General features: G+C 41.3%; 2 protein-coding genes across 2 annotated transcripts; one reads left to right on the top strand and one right to left on the bottom strand.

Moving 5' to 3' along the window:
* Positions 1-50: 50 nt before the first annotated feature.
* On the bottom strand, positions 51-4,756 carry LOC146460686 (uncharacterized). The gene is made up of 2 exons (XM_085087869.1): positions 4,548-4,756; positions 51-2,800 (listed from the first exon to the last, which is right to left on the bottom strand). Exons 1-2 carry the CDS (start codon positions 4,754-4,756, stop codon positions 1,918-1,920), a joined length of 1,092 nt encoding a protein of 363 aa, XP_084943995.1. The 3' UTR covers positions 51-1,917.
* Positions 4,757-9,227: 4,471 nt separating this feature from the next.
* LOC146460685 (uncharacterized) lies at positions 9,228-13,946 on the top strand. Its single transcript, XM_085087872.1, has 2 exons — positions 9,228-9,592; positions 12,390-13,946. The coding sequence occupies exons 1-2, from the start codon at positions 9,393-9,395 to the stop codon at positions 13,297-13,299; spliced, it is 1,110 nt and encodes a 369-aa protein (XP_084943998.1). The 5' UTR covers positions 9,228-9,392; the 3' UTR covers positions 13,300-13,946.
* Positions 13,947-20,512: the final 6,566 nt, after the last annotated feature.

Genomic DNA, 20,512 nt, shown 5'->3' with positions numbered 1-20,512 from the left:
CCGCACTCACCGGTTCACAAACTGAAGAAGATTGTATCTTTCCTTTTCTGAAGATTTATTTTAACATTCCAACAATCTGACAACCTCCGATTAAATCTACAATTCACTGTCTCGCCACTCAAAGTTCCGTTCATAATTCGTTCTTACTCGATCTGACCTTACATTACATATTGTACTTAGATTTACTAGGTTCTATTTGCGCCACAAGTATTTTCCCTACAATCACGAGCACAGTGAAATTCCAATGCCTACACTATCGTAATGCTCCTAAATTTAATTTCTATTACACAATTACACACGTTTCTCTTCCTTATTTAGCTTTATACATGCGTGCAGTTACATCATTGTCATGCAGTACGTTAACTTTGGACTTTGCCAGTTTACAATTGCCCAATCTGCTTTGTTCACTAACTTAACATTGCTCTCGTTACATGTGATATATTTCGTAACATTATTCATTCAATCTATTTTCTAGTAAATATTCTATCATGCAATATTTAAGTCACGCACATCAGTGCTTCTTTCCCGACTTTGAAAAACCAAACAAGCGTTGTAGCAGCCCTTTATTTTTCTCAGGATAGCTCAGTCGCGAGCGCGCGCGAAAATTGCTTCCCGCGAAGAGACACGTTTCCCTCCGCGCGTTGCGTCTCCACACGGCAACAATCTTCGCTTTCGCTTGCGTGATTTGCTCGCTTTACTATCCAAAGAAAAACAAGGCATTACTTGTAGTGTATTGTTACCTGTAAATGATTCGAATCAAGGACGGTGCCTACCTTTGTTACTGCGCATACGTTCTGCGCATCTCAAGATGCTCAGGTTCCCCGTGGGTGGTGCCTACTAATACAGGGATAAATTTTGCGCTTTTTAAAACTATGCGGAGAAAGCAGAACTTAGCAAGTGCCCTTGGTACCCAAAAAGAAAATTTGGGGTCCATGTTTTTTTCAGAGATGATAAAAGCTTCAATTTGGAATAAAAAAAACGCCATACATTGCTTTGTATTTTACTGTTTTTTAGAATAATTGTTGCTTCATTATCTCTAAAAAATGCGTGGTTAACCCTAATTTTCTTTTTGGATTTCAAAAGCCCTTGCTAAGATCTGCATTCCCCGCATAGTCATAAACCAAACGAAAATACTTCCTTATTAGCAGGCATCGTCCTTAACGTCTTTCTTTCTGAAACTCAGCGCCCTGTTTCCACTGTTTTTTGACCTGTAAACGATCATCTGGTAAAGATATTTTATTCACCGACGGGCCGGCAAGTTCATTTTGAAAAAAAAAGGCCAGGTCTTGAGTACTCATGACAGAAGGCGCAGATTTTCCCAATACGGACCGACCTTCGCCGGTGAATGACAGTTTTTTTCCCGCAAGAAAACAAGGCCTAGGTGCTGCAACAAATCCGCCTGGGTCCGGGCAAGATCGAAAAAAATTTCGCGCGCTTCCGGAACCAAACAGATGGCTTGATTTACAGAATTCCGCCCACTTCCACACTGAAAAAAAAAAATGTTTTGCATGTACTTAAATCGAAACGAAATGTATTTCTAAAAATGAAATGTTGTGCCACACAGCACTTAGGCACTGGATTTATCTTTCCTTCATGTGAACCACATTTCCTTACTAGAGTAATATTCAGTAGCAAACTAAGTTAGTCCTTCCAGCACTTAAGTTTACAATGAAGTTATTTTCCTGATTTTTCAGTTGTATTTTAAGACAGTTCAGTTCTCCCAAGACCAAAACAACAATTTTAACTCCAATAAAATACAAGACATCAACAAAACATTTATAACTTTAATTATCTAATCAGGTCTAAGACACAATTCTTCCAACAAGTCCAAACCTGTTTTCTAGGACAACAAGTTTTTTAATTAGTTTTCTTTCTTAAACCAAAACACGACTTGCTTTGACGTCCTATTTTAGATCTCTAGTTTACTACTTTTTGCTCGGCTTGAGAAACCTCTGGAACAAAAGTGTCGTACTGGGACACCTTAACATAGCCGTAAGAGTCGTTCATTAACTCGTCTTCTTCTTTTCTTCGCCTTTCCTCGGCAAAATTTGACCACACGACCGCCATAAGTCCTACAACGATGAACAAGCCCCCGAAATATTCCAGCGTATTAAGGACCTCCCCTAAAACGAAATACGACAAGATGGCGCAGAACAGAACCTGAAGAGGCCAGGTCGCTGTGACAAGCGACGCAGAAATCTGCATGTTACACCAGGAAATTAAAAGATAACACAGACCGGAAGCGATGAATATGGCGTAAAGAATTGGGTAGATTTCCTCTTTGGGAAAATATGTGAATTTTTCTGGCTTATTGACGTAGTAAAGCGAAGCTAAAGCCATGAAAATTGTACCAAACATGTAACTCCATGCAGTAACAGTGACAGGTTTAGTTTTCCAATTCGATTCTTCTTTATCAAAGATGAACTTCTTCTGAAGAAGGATATAAATCGCCATTGAAAGCGTGTTCCCAAGTAAAAATAGATACCCCACAAACTGTACGTCACTAGCGTCACTGGAGACACCGTGGTCTGCTGCTTTTCCAGAATTCTTTTGTACCGTCATCACTATAGCGCCAATCGCAGCTAGGAGAATACCCAGGCATTTGGCCCAGCCGCGCAAGGTACGGAAGTCTGGGAACGGCTCTATTCGTACGATGATGGCAAGTAATGCTGTCCACACGGGAATGGCGGGTTGAAATATTGACGCTATGTTAGCATTAGTGTAGTAAATGCCAAGAAGGTAAAACAACTGATTTCCAAACATTCCTGTGAGGCCGAGAACAATAAAAAGAGGGAGCTCTCTGTGGATTAAAACCAAAAAAAACGTCAGGATAGTTTAAACCGTGTATTCGCATACACTTCTTTAAGCGCTTGATATAGAGGCGGAAAGTAGGTTTGCCCGCTTCCCTGAGATTTCAGGTCATATCCTCTATATGGGTAGGCGGGCTAACCCGGCCGCTTACCGGACTGAGTGTGCGCATGCGAATTTGGCTGAACAAAGGCACAAAAACGGTCACATGACCAACTCATGGCGGGCTGATTTCTTCCATATAAACGCAACGCAAAAGCCAGCCCGCTGGTCAGACTAGTCCACCTCCATCTAAGCTAATTAGACTCGTAATAAAGTTTGAAACTGTGATGCAAACCAGGATCAGTGGCAACAAACACGCAACCCGACATCAGCAGATTGCTAGCCTGAGTATCAGGCTTTTCGGAGGGGGGGGGGGGGGGGGGGGGGTGGGGAGAGGGGGAAGAGAGGAAGGGGAAAAGGGAAACTTCCTTTCCTCTTCTCCCCCTTCCCCTCCCCCTCCCCTCCCCTTCCCCCCTCCCCTTAGGAAGGCCTGATACTCAGGCTAGCAGATTGCATGCTCACGATTGCGCACAAGAGCAAGAAACGTTCCTCTTCGTAACTTGTAACGAAGTGACGAACAGAGAGAAAAATGAAAGCGGACAACCTTCAACTCTGAGGTGGAGCTTTACCCACATCAGGAACGTCTTTTTTATCTTTTGCTACATATTTTATTTCTTTTAGACACAATTGGCGCCTTCATATATTTTTTAGTTTTTATGTATGTGATCTTTGTTTTAAGCACGATTAGGTTCGTTATTATAAGGCAAGGTACTGCTGCTTTATTCATTATTTTGCAGCAACTCATGCTGCTGTTGTTGGCAATTTCATTGTTTGCAAAAGTACAACTTCTATTACCAGAATTTTTCGGTGAAGGCACGATGCAACCACTTTCCGTTTTTTGAAGTCTATAGATTGGCACATGGAACAAACTTTTAATTTGCCAAAAAAAACGGATTCCTGTAAACGGGGCATTAACGTTAAAGAAAAAGAAAATAGTATTGTTCTCCTGTTAACATTAAAATGAAATGTGTATATAATTACTGCGTACAAAGTTGTGTTTTTTATGCGTTGATTCCGGTTTCGTCAATCTGCAACCAATCGATACCAATTTATCTATCGATTGGTATTGATAATCGATAACCACACGAATCTTCGCCATCGATTGGTCATCGATTATCAATATCAATCGATTAATTGATATCGATTGGTATCGATTGATATCGATTCCATCGATTGGATATCCCGGGTTACCAACTGTGAATACATCACTTTCCTTTGGATCAGAGCGCAGACATATGTACTGGTACCAGTTATGGCGGGTGTCATAGATTCACAACACAGTCTTTATCATTTGGCAGTTTAAAAACCTGCTTATCGTAAACTTACACCACCAAACTACGAATAAATAGCTACATCGTTGGGAGTTTGACAAGACTTGGTATATGATGGAACGCACCAAACGCGATCGAAAAATGAATATCATATTGCGCAATGCGAAATTATTACCTGCTCAGTCGCGGTCGCAAAATTTTTCGAAAAATGACTTGGCAAAAGCAAGTAAAATTGGGAGAAATAACAATAATGGTTTTTGTTGAGCGCATTCTCCATATAAATACTTGGGTAAGAATAACTAGCCTTTCATCTGATTTCAATACTTGAAGTCGCTACTCAAGAAAAATATTATGACAAGCTCTCACCTCAGTGATGGGATTTGAATTGTCTTCTCCGACACAAAAGCAGCAATTAAAAGCACTGGAAAACAGCCCCCGTCTCGAATCAAGCTGAAGATCAAAGGATCTGCTTTGTTTTCTTTCGCGAACTTGGAAACGATGACTCCATAAGCTCCAAATCCAAGCTGAACCACAACAAGAGCAAGCCAAACCATCCAAACACCCGCGACCGCCATCGTGGACTGAGCAATCAAAGATCGTCACGAAATACTTCCGGAACTATTGCGTGACGATTCATGATTGCTCCGGTCCAAGCACAGGGCACTAAGGAGTCAAATTTGATGTAAATTCCGGCTCAATTCCTTGGGAAATTGCGGCGCAAATTGAGTTTACTGATTTTTAAATCAGCAAAAATACGAGAAAGTGATCGAACAAAGCATAATGAGAGTTATAATGGGTTCTTATTACGCGTCTGCTCAATCTCGTACCCAGAGTCTTCAGGCCATTTGGCCAGCGGTTGGTCGCCAGGAGAGAATGGGGAGCCTGGGGATCGGGAATGTTATTACTGCAGTATTTCTGCAAGCCGTTACGGAGCAGCCAATCAAAAAAATTAAATAAAATTTCAGTTTCCCAGAGTCTCTCCTGGCGACCAACCGCTTACCAAAGACCGTGAAGACTGGGTACGAAGTTAGTGTCAGTCTGTCGTCAAGACACAAGCCGCATGCATCAATGACTGTGGGCGCATCAACGTAGGTAACCGGGTGTAGAAACAACGGAGGAATCTTAATTTAGTCAAATTTCGAAACCCCCATAAATCATTATATTTGCAATAAAAAGGCGTTAATTTTGGCTGTTGCCTCTGAAATAATATCCTCTCCTCATACATAATGAAAAATTAACGGTACACTGCCGTGTATACACCTTTTGAAGAGCGATTTTTTGTACAGTGAAATCTTCGCTTTCGTACGATGCGGACCGGGGGATACTGGTGACGGAAATGCGTCATCAGTTGTATGATGATGGTTATGCACAGGACCGGAAGCTATTTTCGCACATTTTTGCCTTGGCTCTCAGTAAATTGGACTATTGGATGCTATTGTCGCACATAGCAGTGCTTGAGGAGTTTCACCAAGGTTGTAGTGCCAGGCACTCAGTTTCTACTCTTTGGACAGCCGGGAAGACCTCCTTCATGTGGTTAGAACCCTTAGAAAAGAAGGTTACCGTCAGCACAAGCCTTTAACACAGACGTCTTTAGGGGTTTGTCACGCGTTTCCTCCCCCACGTGGGGGAGGAAACGCATAACGAACCCCTAAGGACGTCTGCGTTGGAGGCTACGTCAGCACGAGCTAGATCATTTATTCCAGACGATTGTAATGCCTAATTTTAACTATGGTTCATCGGTATACGGAGCATCCGAACTGCCGCTTTGAATGGTATTCAACGTTTCTTAGACCGCTGCTATAAACGCTTTTTTTTTTCAAAGAAAGTAGATACCAGGGAACTACTTGAAAAAAGGGCACATTCAGATCTTTAGCCTGTGAACAGGCTCCCAAGTGGGGTATAGGGCGAAAAGAAAAATTGGTGTGCCGGGCGAGCGGAGCGCGGTATGGGGGCGAGAAAGAAAGAAATTACTCGTAAGAGCAAATTAGCTTTGAAGGTCACACTTCTTTCTATCTCGACCAATAGGAGCCGTGTTTGGCCTGTCTTCATCATTTTACCAAACAAGCTCTTCCATGTCAGAATTCATCTTTCCCGCCATTTTGAATCTTGTTGAGTAAAAACAACAGCCGCTGACCACGAAAATCAATTTCCTCACTTTAGCTTTAAGTTCGATTTCAGTTACGTTCGACGTCTGAATCAACTGCCGAACTTAATTATTTGGGTCGACCTTAATAGGTATTAGATTCGGCTCATGTAAAGTTCGACGTATGAACCGGGCCTGAGAAATGAGGACGGCAACGGTAACGAGAACGCCACAAAACAATGGGCTTAATGAGCAAAAATAATCGCTTTGCACGTGCGTTTTACATTTTGGTACATTTCTTTGCCGTACTCTGCAAAACAACAACGTGAAATGGCCAAATTTTAGGTTTTCTCGAGAACGGGAGCGTATGACGCAAAATCTTCTTTATTTTTCCTTACTTTGACGTCGTTCATACTAATTTAGTTCCTGGAGAGTTCGCCAGCATTTTCCAAGTTAAACAGATTTAAATGATTGCGAAAGAGTTACAAAAACGAGAAGTTATATTTTTTAATTGACGTTCTCGTTACCGTTGCCGCCCTCGTTTCTTAAACTCCCTCTCTCTAGGGTGGTCTACCTGTGGCTGCACAAGTCGCTCGACCATCACAGCCAAACAAACACTTTCATTCAGCGATCACTATCCAAAATCACTATCCAAAATCACTATCCAAAATCACTATCCAAAATCTAAGAAAATCTTTTAGAAGCAAATAACCGATAGCTCTTGTTTTCAAATGATGAGGGAATGGTTGATAGGGTCCTGGATACAAGGCTCGGTTACATAGCATACAATGTGGTGGCTAACCTAACAAAAAAGTGAGGAAAGATGTATCTGAGGTCGTGTGATGTGCACGAGGTACAGAGGTTACTTCCCGCCAAAAACCACAGACCATCAAAACAACCACGTCGTGCTCGGAGAGGATATGTTACTCAGCCATACTCGTACGTAGTCCGATCTTTTAAAACGTCGCTATGTCATGTACTATGTCATGAGAAATTTTTATGTGGCATGTAAAATAAACAAAATGGAACTTCGTCACTCCACTTCTGTACTGCCACGAGAGAAAAAATGTACCCACTCCCCCCCCCCCCCCCTTAACTTTAAGCATCCCCCTGGGACGTAATAAACGATCGGTTCCTTCACAGTCATCTTGGAGTTATGTCTTTTTACGAACTAAAAGAAATTTCACAAGTTTCATCGGAAGTTGACACATTTTATTATGATTTCAGCTGTTCCGTTCTACAGCTCAGTAAGTGATCAAAAGAATTTGCTTGTGGAAAAATTTGACATCTTTGAAATATCGAAGGGCAACACTCCTATAGAACAAAATAAACGCCGGTTAGTTTGACAGCAAAATTGAAGTTTTCAGCTGCTTCAGCTGAAAGTGTTCAACTGACGACAAGGACTCTGGTGGTGTTAAGAAATCGGAGAGGGGGGGGGGGGGGGGAGCCAGAATTTAATTAGGTTCAGAAATATATATTTTTCGATGGTTTTACATATAATACGCTTGGATATTTTGCGAGTTGCGTAGTATTGGGGGCTCGGAAAAATACGAGCAATGAGCAAAATGTCTGCGTGTATTATATGTAAAACCATCGAATAAGATATTTATTATTCCACTACAAAAAGAGTTTGTTACTTTTGGCTTCTCTCTTCTGGTAAGAGTGTTGAAATACACCCGGCATTATCTGTCCATCAGTATATGGCGCGTGCGAAGGACGTCAACAACACAGAAAGCCAGTGAAATGTCTTTGTCCGTATTCGCTCTGTTGCAAACCGGTCAAACCAGAACACTACAGTATATTACGGTCTTATATTAATTTTTCGCGTTTTCTTGACCTTATTTGGTGCATGGAATGACATAATAGTGGAACAATAATCTCTTATTATTATTATTATTATTATTATTATTATTATTATTATTATTATTATTATTATTATTATTATTATTTTGTCTCAGAGTGCGAGCTACCTCACCTCAAAATGGGTAATTGCTCTTTCATTAAAAATCACGGTCATCTGAAATGAATAGGGACTTTACGCAAACACGACGCCGACGGCCACGAAAACGTCAATAAAGAAAAGGCTTAATGAGCTAAAACAATGCTGTGCACGTGCATTACAAATTTTGATACGTTTCGTCGCCATCTTCGGCCAAACAACAACGTGAAATGCCCAAATTCAAGGTTTTATGGAGAGCGTGAGCACATGACAGTAAATTTTCATTCTCTGTGCTAACTTGAAGACCGTTCCCACCAGTTCTGTTACTGGATAGTTCAGCTACATCGGTAGAAGTTGAACGAATTGGAATAAGCGCAAAGTAGTAAAAGTAACACGAACTTGTATTTTCAAGTGACGTTTTCGTTGCCTTGCCGTCGTGGTTGCGTAAAGTCCCCAATGTTTCCGTCGATGTTTGTTCAGTTTTACAATGAGCACTTCCGGCTTACGTTTTAAAGTTCTGTTCTTAGGTAACCTGCGTAGCTGGCGGTTTTTATGGTTGGGCTCACCGGAAAGCCGGGCACGAGGGCCAAAACGAGTGGCGATGCCGCGGGGAAATGGGGCGAGGGCAACGAGAAATTGTTGGCCCCATGGGGAGTGTCCCATAAGGACCTCGCTCATGGGGGATTATCGCTCTCTGGGAAGGATTACATGAAGTCCTCACTCATTGGGGGGCCCTCTGGGGAGATTGTTGGCTCGCTCAGGGGGGGGCCCTTTGGGGAGGATGTATCCTTGCTCAGTGGGGATTGCCCTCAGGGGGGGACTCGAGCGGTTCTCTCCCCATTTCACCCGCAGCTGCACCACTCGTTTTGGCCCGGCTTTCCCGCCCACCAAAACCGCCAGCTACGCAGGCTAGTTCTTAGGTAACCTTCCGATCGGCAACGTAACGAAATAAGTAAAACCCAAATACACTTCAAATATACCGCGTTTGCATCTCATTACATCGCTCTTCTGTTGATTCCGGCGATAAATATCGTTAGTGATTACATCACGATCATTCCTCAATCGAATCGGCAGCATTTAATACAGCACACTCTACGGTTTTCAAGAATTCTGACATTTCAGGTTTAGCTTGTTTCAACATGATCTACAGCATGCTTCCTACCGGAAGTGCGTTTGAGGAATCACAAAGATGGCGGTCACGAGTGTTTGGATCGCTCTTGTTGTTGTTCAGCTCGGTCTTGGAGCGTTCGGGGTTGTTGTTTCCAGATTTGCCAAAGAAGACAGAGCAGATCCCATAGTTTTCGGCTTGATTCGAAACGGAGCCAGCTTTCCTCTGCTGTTTTTGGCTGCTTTTATCGCCGAGAAGTCAGTTAAAACCCCAGCAGTAAGGTGAGAGTTCAAACGACCAAATTTTTTTAGCATTGATTGCGTTTACGACAAACCGCAAAAAGAATAAAAAAGATATAAAAAAGATAAGAATAGTGCATTATAATTCTGACCTTTGATGCGAGCGACTAAAATGGTAATACAGGTAATTTCGTTTGCCGTTTATCGTAAACGCAATCCTAAAGTTTTCTCTCGTTACCATATTTATATCCGGGGGGGGGGGGGGTACTCCCTTATATGGGCTATATAAGTATGTGCGGCGCCAAAGGGTATGGTTTTTTAGCCGCATAGGGTATCAATTTTAGCCATTTTGCTGCCATTTTGGTAATAAATAGGGTATTAATTTTTGCGCTCTAGTCTTGAATTAGTTTTTTTTTTTTTTTTTTTTTTTTGAAGCTACTTCTTCATCATGATGTTTAGTTGACCAGACACTATCAGGTCATAAATAGGGCATCAAATTTTAGGTCAGGTCATATATAGGGTAAGGAAAATCGCAGATTTTGGTCATAAATAGGTTGTGGTTTTGGGAAGCGGGCCGCACACCCCTATCCATTTTTTTTTTTGAGAGTACCCCCGCCCCCCCCCCCCTCCCCCTGAGATTTATATGTTAAACATTTCAAGGTTGATCAGCCGAATAGAAAACTTTTGTATTATAAGTTATACGCAAACAACACAACAGTATGAGGAGGGAACCGCGAGCGATCGAGTGTATTACAACAGTTACAGTACAGTGATATATGCGTTTAGTGACAACGAAATATGCGCGTGGTTACAGTGATATGCGCGAATAATTTATTCAACGCATCAGTAAGTTAAAGTACAGAGATATGTGCGAAAGATAAATATAAGTGACAACGTAAATAGAGGCAGCGAAAAAGCGAAGCAAACAGCAGCATGTAGAAATTTCAACCACACCAAGCCAAAGAAAAAAGAGACTCAGTAAGAGAAACTTTCTACCAGCTTAGCAAATAAACAAGGAAAAAATAGCCTCGAGTAAACTGGACGGCGTCAAGAGGTGTGATATTCACAAGGAGTGGTTTATAAAGAGGCTGAATAACCCAGTGGGAATACACAACAATACAGGCTAATAAACAACTAAAAGAAATACATTTAAATTTATCCATATTTTTGGTCAGAAAATTCTTTGATCGAGACCATTTTGCATTTTATTAAATATATACACAACTGTGTGAAAACCATGAAACTGGAAAAATTTTCACTCATATCCCGGGGGGGGGGGGGGTACTCCCCTATATGGGCTATACGGTGACGTGCCGCTGGATAGGGTATAGGTTTGGCCTCTCTGTCCTCAACAGGGTATATAATTTCAAGCGAGTCTGCCCTAGACCAGTCCTAGACAGGGTATGGTTGCAAGACCGTCGTCGAGTATTTGGCAATCCGAAATCAGAGACGTTAGTCTGTATTTATTTTAGTGAACAATGCTTCACGTCTTAAGTCTTGAGTTTTGAGTCTTGAGTCTTAATAAATGGTATGCATTCTTTGCTATTCGGATAAGATAGTATTCAAATTATAGTGTAGCTTGAGTGCCTACGTTTTATACTCAAAAATGAACAACACTTGGAAGTAATCAACCCGGGTAATCAACAACACTACTTTCAAGACTTTACATTCATTTATTCTCTAACATTTCAGAATAAAAAGTAGCGATATTAAAACATGACGTTTCGGCGACGACATCTCACCATTATCGCTACTTTTTATTCTGAAATGTTTTCCGAATCCTTAGTTATCAGAAGTTTATTCTCTAACGTAGAGGATATACCTTATAAAGCTTGAATGCCAATATTTACGTTCTGAAGTTAAAAGAGATGCAGTTTAGAAACTGATAAATGAAGTAAAGACATTCCGAAAAATTAGCGGCATTAAATACGAGCAAATATTTACCTCGGTCTCTCAAGCTCTATCTGAACTCAGTCAACCAGGAGCGAGCAGAGCAGAGTAGCGCGTTGCATTGTGGGGTCCACAAATTTAACCGCAGTGCATTACCCCTTTGATCTTACCGCCGTAAAACAATGCTTTGCATTTTGCAAGAAAGGTGAACGAAAGGCCCCATAAGTATACAGCTGTTTCGACAAAGGTTGTCCGAAAAAAAAGCGTAAAACTGAGTACGCGACAATGCCGAAAGGTAGTCTGGAAAATGCCCAATAAATTTCAATAAAAGCTATGCCTCGACCATACAGCAAAGACTTGAGATGGCGGGCAATATGGATTCTGAGCTTTTATTGAAATTTATTGGGTATTTCCCAGACTACCTATCGGCATTGTCGCGTACGCTTTTACCCTTTTTTATTTTTATTTTATTTTATTTTTATTTGCCTATTACATGATACAGAAAAGTAAAGGAAAAAAATATATGCTGAAACAAGGAATGATAAATGCTAAATTAGGGAGGGATACCATAACATCGGTAAGCCAACAACAATCTTTGTCGAAACAGTTGTATATTTGTGCCCATAAGAAAGCTGCCTTGCTCGGTCGCTTCAGGCTCCCTCGCTGCGACAGCAATAAATTGCCCTTTACCGTAGTGTCAGCCCTTCAATCAGTTTGGTTTATGTCCCCCCCCCCCCCCCGGAAAAATAAATAAAGTAGTTAAGGTGTGCTCACAACTGATTGTTATGACCACTAATACGAGAAAGTACGAGATGAGCAATCAAAGGAAGTGGGTGTATGTTAAGCCCAAAAAATACTTAGAGAGGGGAGGCAGGGACAGATTAAACAAGCCATTCTGCGAACGACATTCAAATCGAGCCTCAGAAGTCTTTGTCTTTTTTATTCCCAGGGAGCTTCCCCTTTTTATCATTCTCGGTCTGGGGATGTTTGGAAATCAGTTACTGTACATACTTGGTGTTTATTTCACCAATGCTAACATCGCGTCAATATTTCAACCCGCCATTCCCGTGTGGACTACGTTACTTGCCATCATCGTACGAATAGAGCCGTTCCCAGACTTCCGTACCTTGCGCGGCTGGGCCAAATGCCTGGGCATTTGTCTAGCTGCGGCGGGCGCCGTAGTGATGGCGCTACAAAAGAATTCTGGAAAAGCAGCAAACAATAGTGATACTAACGATATACAATTTTGGGGATACTCATTTCCCCTTGGAAACACTGTTTCCTTTGCAATTTACATTCTCATTCAGAAAAAGTTCATCTTTGACAAAGAGGACTCGTGTTGGAGAACTAAACCCGTCACTGTGACCGCGTGGAGCAACCTGTTTTCCACGATTTTTATGGGTTTGGCTTCGCTCTACTACGTTAAAAGTCCCGAAATATTCGCATGTTTTCCCAAGGAGGAGGTCTATCCCATTCTTTACGCCATATTCATCGCTTCCGGTCTCTGTTATCTTTTAATTTCCTGGTGTAACATGCAGATTTCTGCGTCGCTTGTCACAGCAGCCTGCCCTCTTCAGGTTCTTTTCTCTGCCATCTTGTCGTATTTCGTTTTAGGGGAGGTGTTGAACAGGTTGGAATATTTTGGAGCGGTGTTTATTGTGGTGGGACTTATCGCTGTCGTCTGGTCGAATTATGCGGAAGGAAAAACAAGGAAATCTAAAGAAAAACGAAGAAGGCAAAGAGTTGACGAAGAGGAGGAATTGATTCACGACTCGAATGGCCACGTTAAAGTTTCGCAGTATGATACATTTGTTCTCGTGTCTTTTGAGGAGGGTCATACATGGAGCCACAGATTATAATGAGAGTGGAATTGATATCAGATTCTTCCAGTTTATAGGCGTTGACGAAGAGGTGGTGATTTGTCGGAAACTACGCCATTTAGTCTAGGTACGTGACCGTTTTGCCGATCGTACTGAAAGAGACGTTTGTTGACATTATGATTGACATCACATTGAATGACCTTTTAATGAATAAGTGCTAAACAACGACCAATCAGAATATACAATGTAGTAGTATAAAAATGAGGATTTCTTTTACGAGCAGAGAGAAGCTTCACACGCCTGTTGATAATACGCTACCAGCCGTTGAGGCCTGGAGGCTAGACCATAAGAGTGCGTTAAAGCAATTCACAGTTTTCCCAAATATTTTACGATTTTATATACTTTGTACATAGCCTGTATCTTTTTAATCTTTTTAGTTAGGGAAACGTCATAGGGTTAACCTCTAGTTTTCCTTTTCAAGATGTTGTTTTATAATTTTATTATCCTAATCTTGAATAAATATTATGTTATGTAATGCTATGGTACGAGAAGAAATTTATTTAGTTTAGTTAAACTGAGTCGAGTCTACTGATTGAGTCAAGTTCGCTCGTATATCCCTTGTGGAGGGGGAGGGGAGGCAGGGGCAGATTGGAGTAAATTCGAAACTTTGCGAGACGTTGAGATTTACCATTTTTCTGTGAGCCTTACTGTTAACCTCTGGGGGATGTAAAATACTAAACCAAAGTTTAAAATATCGGAAATACGTGGCCATTACTAGCAAATGCTTTAAATCAGTCGTGAATGAGTACTTTACGTTGAAAACTCGACAGTTCCTATAGTAGCGACCCACCGTAATTAATTGACGGTTATTCCGAAAGTAGCGATCATCCGAAGATCGTGACTAAAACACCACACGAGTACTACAAGTAACATACGGATACATACGAGTACATACGAATATCCACGAATGATATACGAGTAACATTACGATTAACTTACAAGTAACATACAAATACATACGAGTAACATAGACGGCAGGAGGGTAATACGCGTGAAATCTATCTTTTCATGTTATATCAGGAACCATAATCGGGGATGGAGTCCATCCTCAATTTTGTTTCCTGCTATAACATAAAAAGATAGATTTCAAGGGTGTTACCCTTGTGCCGTCGTACTGTGGTACAGATTCTGCACTGCAGTCCAATGGATACCCCAAGCGCTTCATCCTGGATGCCAGCAGCTTTAAACCATCGGTGAAAGATACAACCCCCCTTGCAGAATCTGTACGGAGGTATAGCACAATTCCATACGTTAGCGGGACCTCTGAGCCAATTAGAGAGTTCTGGAAAACCATGGCATCAAAGTGGCATTTAAACCCTATCAGACAATTAGCAAGATGTTTCCAAAACCGAAAGACCAAATGGATAAAGAAGATACTCGTGATCCCGTTTACGACATTCCATGTGCTAATTGCAGCAAGAGTTACGTTGGCGAAACGTAGAGAAAATTCAAAACAAGAAAAAGCGAACACCAAAAGGCTGTCGCACGGCGACAAGGCGAAAAATCAGCACTTGCAGACCACGTGATAAAAACAAATCACGACATCGCGTGGGACGAGGCCACAATTCTCAGGACTAGCAATAATTGGCACCAAAGAAAGATTTTCGAGGCCTGGGAGATTAATTGCGCCAAAGACCCACTCAATCGAGCCGACGGGGCGTTACTCCCCACTTGACTCTCGCTAACAAGAAAAAATGACACATATCCTAAATTTTAATCAGCTTCTTGTTTATAACTGTGCTTCTGCATAATTTTTTTCTTTCACTTCCCCTGAAGAAGGTCCGTGATTGCGACCGAAACGTCGGGAACATTTTTTTGTAAATAATTTCAAAACGTTTTTAATCCACCAGTGTAACTTTATTTGTATTTCCAAATAATTTTTAATTATTATTATTGTTATTAATACTGCTCCCAAGGGGTACTCAATTCAATTTCAGACTCCGAGGCTCCGTGCGGAGTTTGAACCCCTTACCCTTTCACATACCGACGTTACAATTGTTCCCGTTTTCTTATACCTCAAACATATTCCAAACACAGGGGATTATTGTTCAACACATTATAACACTGCCCAAATATGGTCGTGATGGACTCAATATACGTCGTCCGCCGCGAAAATATGCTCAGATATTTGTCCGCGGATATTATCTGTTCCGAGAAGCGAACAGTTTTCCGAGAGCGAAGCTCGAGGAAAACTGTGAGCTTCGAGGAGCAGATAATGTCCAAGGACAAATATCTGAGCATATTTTTAAAGCCAAATGGAGGCTATTGTGGTTATTATCCTTCAAATATTTTTCTCAAAATGTAGCAACGAGCTTGAGTATTTGAACATTTCGTTTAAGAACAGTTTACCGGCGTCAAAAACGTTTAGAGCGTATTTTGTTTTCTGATACTGCTTTGTCGACCAGCAGGTTTATCTCTCTTTCTGTCACAAAAGCAAACCGTTCCACCATCTTGACATTAATTTTAATTGTAAACAAGACGCGCCTTGAAGTTTTTGAAATTGGGGAATATCACTTGGGGAATATCATCGGATATTCCCCAGTTTTAGCTGGGGTATATTTGGTCACGTGAGGCGTTTAGACCAATCGCGCGCGAGCGAAAATATTTGATGGATTATAAATATACGTAATTTCGTGGATTGGGAAGAAAAACGACAGAGCGCTTCCAAAAAGTAACGACCTCGCAAGTATACCAATCGTTAATAATGCTGTTTCATAAAACAGGAAGAAGGCAACCAAGTTTGCTGTCAAGATTTTTAATGGTAAGTGCAAAACGTTTTACTGCTGTAATACCTTTTTGTTTTATGAACTGGCAAATTCACTGACAGTTCAGCAATTTTTTTTCGCTGACTTTTGTATTTTTGTATTATTTTGTATTGTCCCGTATTCTAGCAAAGGCTCGGAAATTACAAACAGTATTTTCTTAGATTGGTTCAACAGAGTTCTCAACTCGTCTTGAAGATATGGAGAAAAACCGAGCTCGCAAAGTGCCTCGAGAAATTTTATCTCTCTGCGGTAGACAGAAAGATAGAGGTTGTACAAAGCAATTACTCTCAGAGGCATCAGAGCTGAAAAAGCCGTTTAGTATCATAACAGATCGAGATTTCTTGCAAGCAACATGGCATTGGGTGCGTTTGTCAAAACACCGAGGAGAGATGATATTCGAAATTGCTTGCGAGGTAAACAAAGAAACACTCACCCGAGAAATCGTTGAAAAGCTTTTTCAGTCTGTTCAGCTTGGCCCAGCTGACACAACAAATCCTTCGCAACTTCAAAATACTGTTTGGTTTCAGCTTTTGAGGCTATAACTTTGTGAAACTTTTTGCTGGAGTGATTGGCGCACTAGACGAGCACCCAATGACAATTTTGGTCTACGCTCTCGATTTCATTCAAATTGAACAAAGCTGCCACTTTCATTCATGCACATGGTCCGCGCGCGGTCAAATGTTGCAAGTTTTCTTTTATTTCAGTTACAAATAAAGATTGCCGTCAGCGTTTCTACTATAAAGCTGTGCTTTGTTATCAGTGTGTTGAATAAAAAAACAATTATCCTGCTCAATCTTGCAAAATATCGCCTGATTTTAGCCAACTCGGCCTATGGCCTCGTCGGCTACGTACCAGGCGCATAAGTATCATTCCAGTATATAAAAAAGAAATTAAAACCCACAAAATTTTCTTGCTACACGGTAGGCGGTTTTCATGGGTTAAAGTGCATATATTTTTCGCGGCTGAAAAGGAAAACCACAAAATATGCGCATGCTTAATTAGACCGCCCGCATAATTCCATCAGGCCTCCCCGTTTACAATTCACACTCAACGCTTTATCAATCCGGTGTATCCTATATATATATAACGTCCAAAACGAAAACAGATCCTAATACTATTACAGTCGAACCTGTATATAACGGCCACCCTCGGGACTTGAGTAACTGGCCCCTTAATACAGGTGGCCGTTTAATCTAAAAAAAGAGCAAGGCTGATTACACGGTCAGGGAGGTATATTTTCCAATATTTCGAAAAGCACGGCCTTTCTTCTTCAGGGTATGTTTGAGACTGACCCTGTGGCAAGATACGTTACAATTTAAACAGTTACAATAGATACCTGAAAAAAGGCTAAAGTTACATGAACAAAAACGTTGCAATTTGAAATTTGAAAATACAACTGGTAAATAGGTATAAGCTAACGTTACAACGTGGTAGACGAAAACAAAATACGTAACAATGAGTTAATTACATAACTTAGGAAGATGAAAGACGGGAAAAATGTTCATGTCTCATCTCTCCTATTAAGACCTAAGGGTTCAATAGTTTGACCTCTGTCGATGAGGTATGCCTCTCTAGCTTTGCGTACACTGTCACGATTAGATTTGATGAGTTCGAGAGGAATTAGTAGCATGTCAGAAGCGTTATGGTCGTTAGAAAGAAAATGTTCTGAAACTGTGGTGGGTTTGGAACTGTTTGTTTGTTTGTCGACTGGTCTACGGTGTTCGTTAAAACGGTCTTTAAGTCGTCGTTTTGTTTCTCCTATGTATTGTTTGTGGCAGCGGTTGCAGTGTACCATGAAAAAACGTTTTTAGAGTTACAGTCTATATGATGAGTAATATGTCTAGTTTCGCCGGAAGAATGAAATGTGTAGCTGGTACGTCCGTCTGTTATGTAGTTGCAAGTTAAACAGTTGTCCCCACATCGAAAAGATCCATGGGGTAGGTTGTTTTGTGTAGGATTACGTAGTTTGGCGCTAACAAGTAAATCACTCAGGTTGTTGGTCCGTCGGAAGGCAACAAGAGGTGTGGCTTTGAAAACGTTTGCGCAGCGGGGAGATGAAGATAGGATGTTAAAGTGTTGGTGAATAATGGATGATACAGAACGAAGGGCTGGATTGTATGTGACGACAAGGGGTACTCGTATAGGTTGGTTGGTGTCGGAGGTGTCTTTCGTAGCTATAGCGTCGGAACGTGGGATGCCGTTAACACGTCCTATTTCTTGGTTGAGGAATGAAAGATTGTATCCCCGTTTGTTGAGATAGGTTCTGAGTTCGTTTATTCGGAGTTTAAAAGTTTCGTCAGAAGAACAAATACGTCGAAGTCTGAGAGCTAAGCTGAATGGAATGGCTCTCTTAGTGTGTCTAGGATGACATGAAGATTGTAACAAGTATTGATGTTTGTCAGTAGGCTTAGTGTAAAGGTCGGTGGTGAAAGTGCCGTTATAGAGAGACACACTGACGTCCAGAAAGGGTATAGATGTGAGAGAATAATTGGATGTAAATTTAATAGTGGGGTGAATGTTATTGAGATAAGTAGTGAAGGTTTGGAGGTCGTCGAGAGAGTGTGTCCATATCATGAAGATGTCGTCTATGAAGCGTCACCATATGTATGGTTGAAATGGAGCACGTAGTAATGCGTCCGTCTCAAATTTGGCGAGAAACAAATTGGCGTAAGAAGGAGCCATTCGGGTTCCCATAGCAGTTCCGTGAGTCTGTAGATAGTGTTTGTCGTTGAACGTAAAATTGTTCATGGTAAGGATCATGCGTATGAGGTCACATAAAGTTTCGGAACTTATGGTAGAAGGGGTGCGGTTACGTGTTTCAAGGAAGTGTCGACACGCGTTGATGCCTTCGTTATGAGGTATGTTGGTGTAGAGAGAAGAAACGTCCAGAGTGACAAGAATGGCGTTATTGGGTAATTGTCCGAGTTGTTGGAGTTTGTTAAGGAAGCGTGTAGTGTCTTTTATGAAGGATTGTGTAGTCTGTACCAGAGGTTTGAGGTGATAGTCTACAAACTGAGAGATGCGTTCTGTAGGGTGAGAGTTACTGGAAACAATGGGACGTCCGGGGTTACCTTGTTTGTGTATTTTGGGGAGTATGTAAAATCGTCCGGGTTTGGGATCAGTCAGTATTAAAAAACGTTTAGTGTGATCGTCAATAATCTTGTCACGGTCCATGCGTTCTACGTAAATTCGTATGCGTTTTTGAATGTCAGTGGTGATGTCTTTGTCTAAGGTTTTGTAGAATTTAGAGTCGTTTAACTGTCGTGAACATTCGTCAATGTACCAGTTACGGTCCAGTGCGTCTGCGGAGACGTTTGAGAGCATCGCGTTCGCGTGTTGTCAAATTGTCACGTACAGGGGCTGGTGTGACATTGAAAAGGTCATGTTCAACGGCGTCTAAAAAAGTGTCGAGTGCTGGGTCCCTGAGGGGGGGAGGGGTCCATGTATCTTGGGACGAAATGGGTTAGGATTGGTCTGGGGAGGGTAGTCATGAAAAAACTCAAGGAGTCGCATACGTCGGCTGAACTCAAAAAAATCAGCTCTGATTTCATTCCAGTCAATTTGGCGTGGAGTAGGGCAAAAGGAAAGGCCCCTAGCAAGCAGTTGAGTCTCGTCTTGAGTTAGAGTCGTGACATTGCTTAAGTTAATAACTGCGTTACTGTCTAGTTGAATGTTATGATTGTCGCGTCTCCAGTATCTGTTAGTTGTCGTTTTCCGTTTGCGTCGACGTCTATGATTGCGTATGGGTGTGGAACTATTAGCAGTGGTGATGATAGGGGCGTTAATGGGTTGAATGTGATTATTAGTTTAATACAGGATTACTAAAAACACTCACTGGGCGTGGTCTAATATCAATTTCAATGGCGTATCATACAAAAAAACTTCATGCAAGGAAACAATAGGACAATCGACACTCTTTCAAGTGATCAATACTTTAAACAAAGTTCAGTGCCAACTTGTAACTTAACGGTATAGTATACGTAACATTGTGTAAAAGTACTATGCAATAAATTGTCCTCTACTCTCCTACGGTATACATTACTCTATTTCTTGGGCTTACAGTTCACAACAAAACATCTCATTCCGTCATTTCATAGTTGTTACGCTCAATGTTCAATGTCACACGGCTGAAGAACAAGTTAATAAGGAGGAATTTCTTGCTAAAGAGTGAAGCATATTCAAAACAAAACTTTTTTCAGTGTTCGTGATATGGTACTGTACTTCAGCACATTGCGGACATCTGACTATATTAAACGGCCGAGTATCAGCTTACAGTAGCTTTGTACATGTTATTTCTTTATAGTGATGCTGGATCGCATTGTAAACACAATAAAATACCGCATAAAATAACATATGGCTTAGTTTCCATTCAAGGGTGGCCGCTTAATACAGGTAAAAATAACAAAGAAAGACAAACATAGGACTGC

Source organism: Pavona decussata, unplaced genomic scaffold, assembly GCF_977016875.1.
Source record: "Pavona decussata unplaced genomic scaffold, jaPavDecu1.1 SCAFFOLD_208, whole genome shotgun sequence".
Lineage (NCBI taxonomy): Eukaryota > Metazoa > Cnidaria > Anthozoa > Scleractinia > Agariciidae > Pavona > Pavona decussata.
The sequence above is the reverse complement of the archived record's forward strand: the minus strand, read 5'-3'. Positions and strand labels throughout refer to the sequence as shown.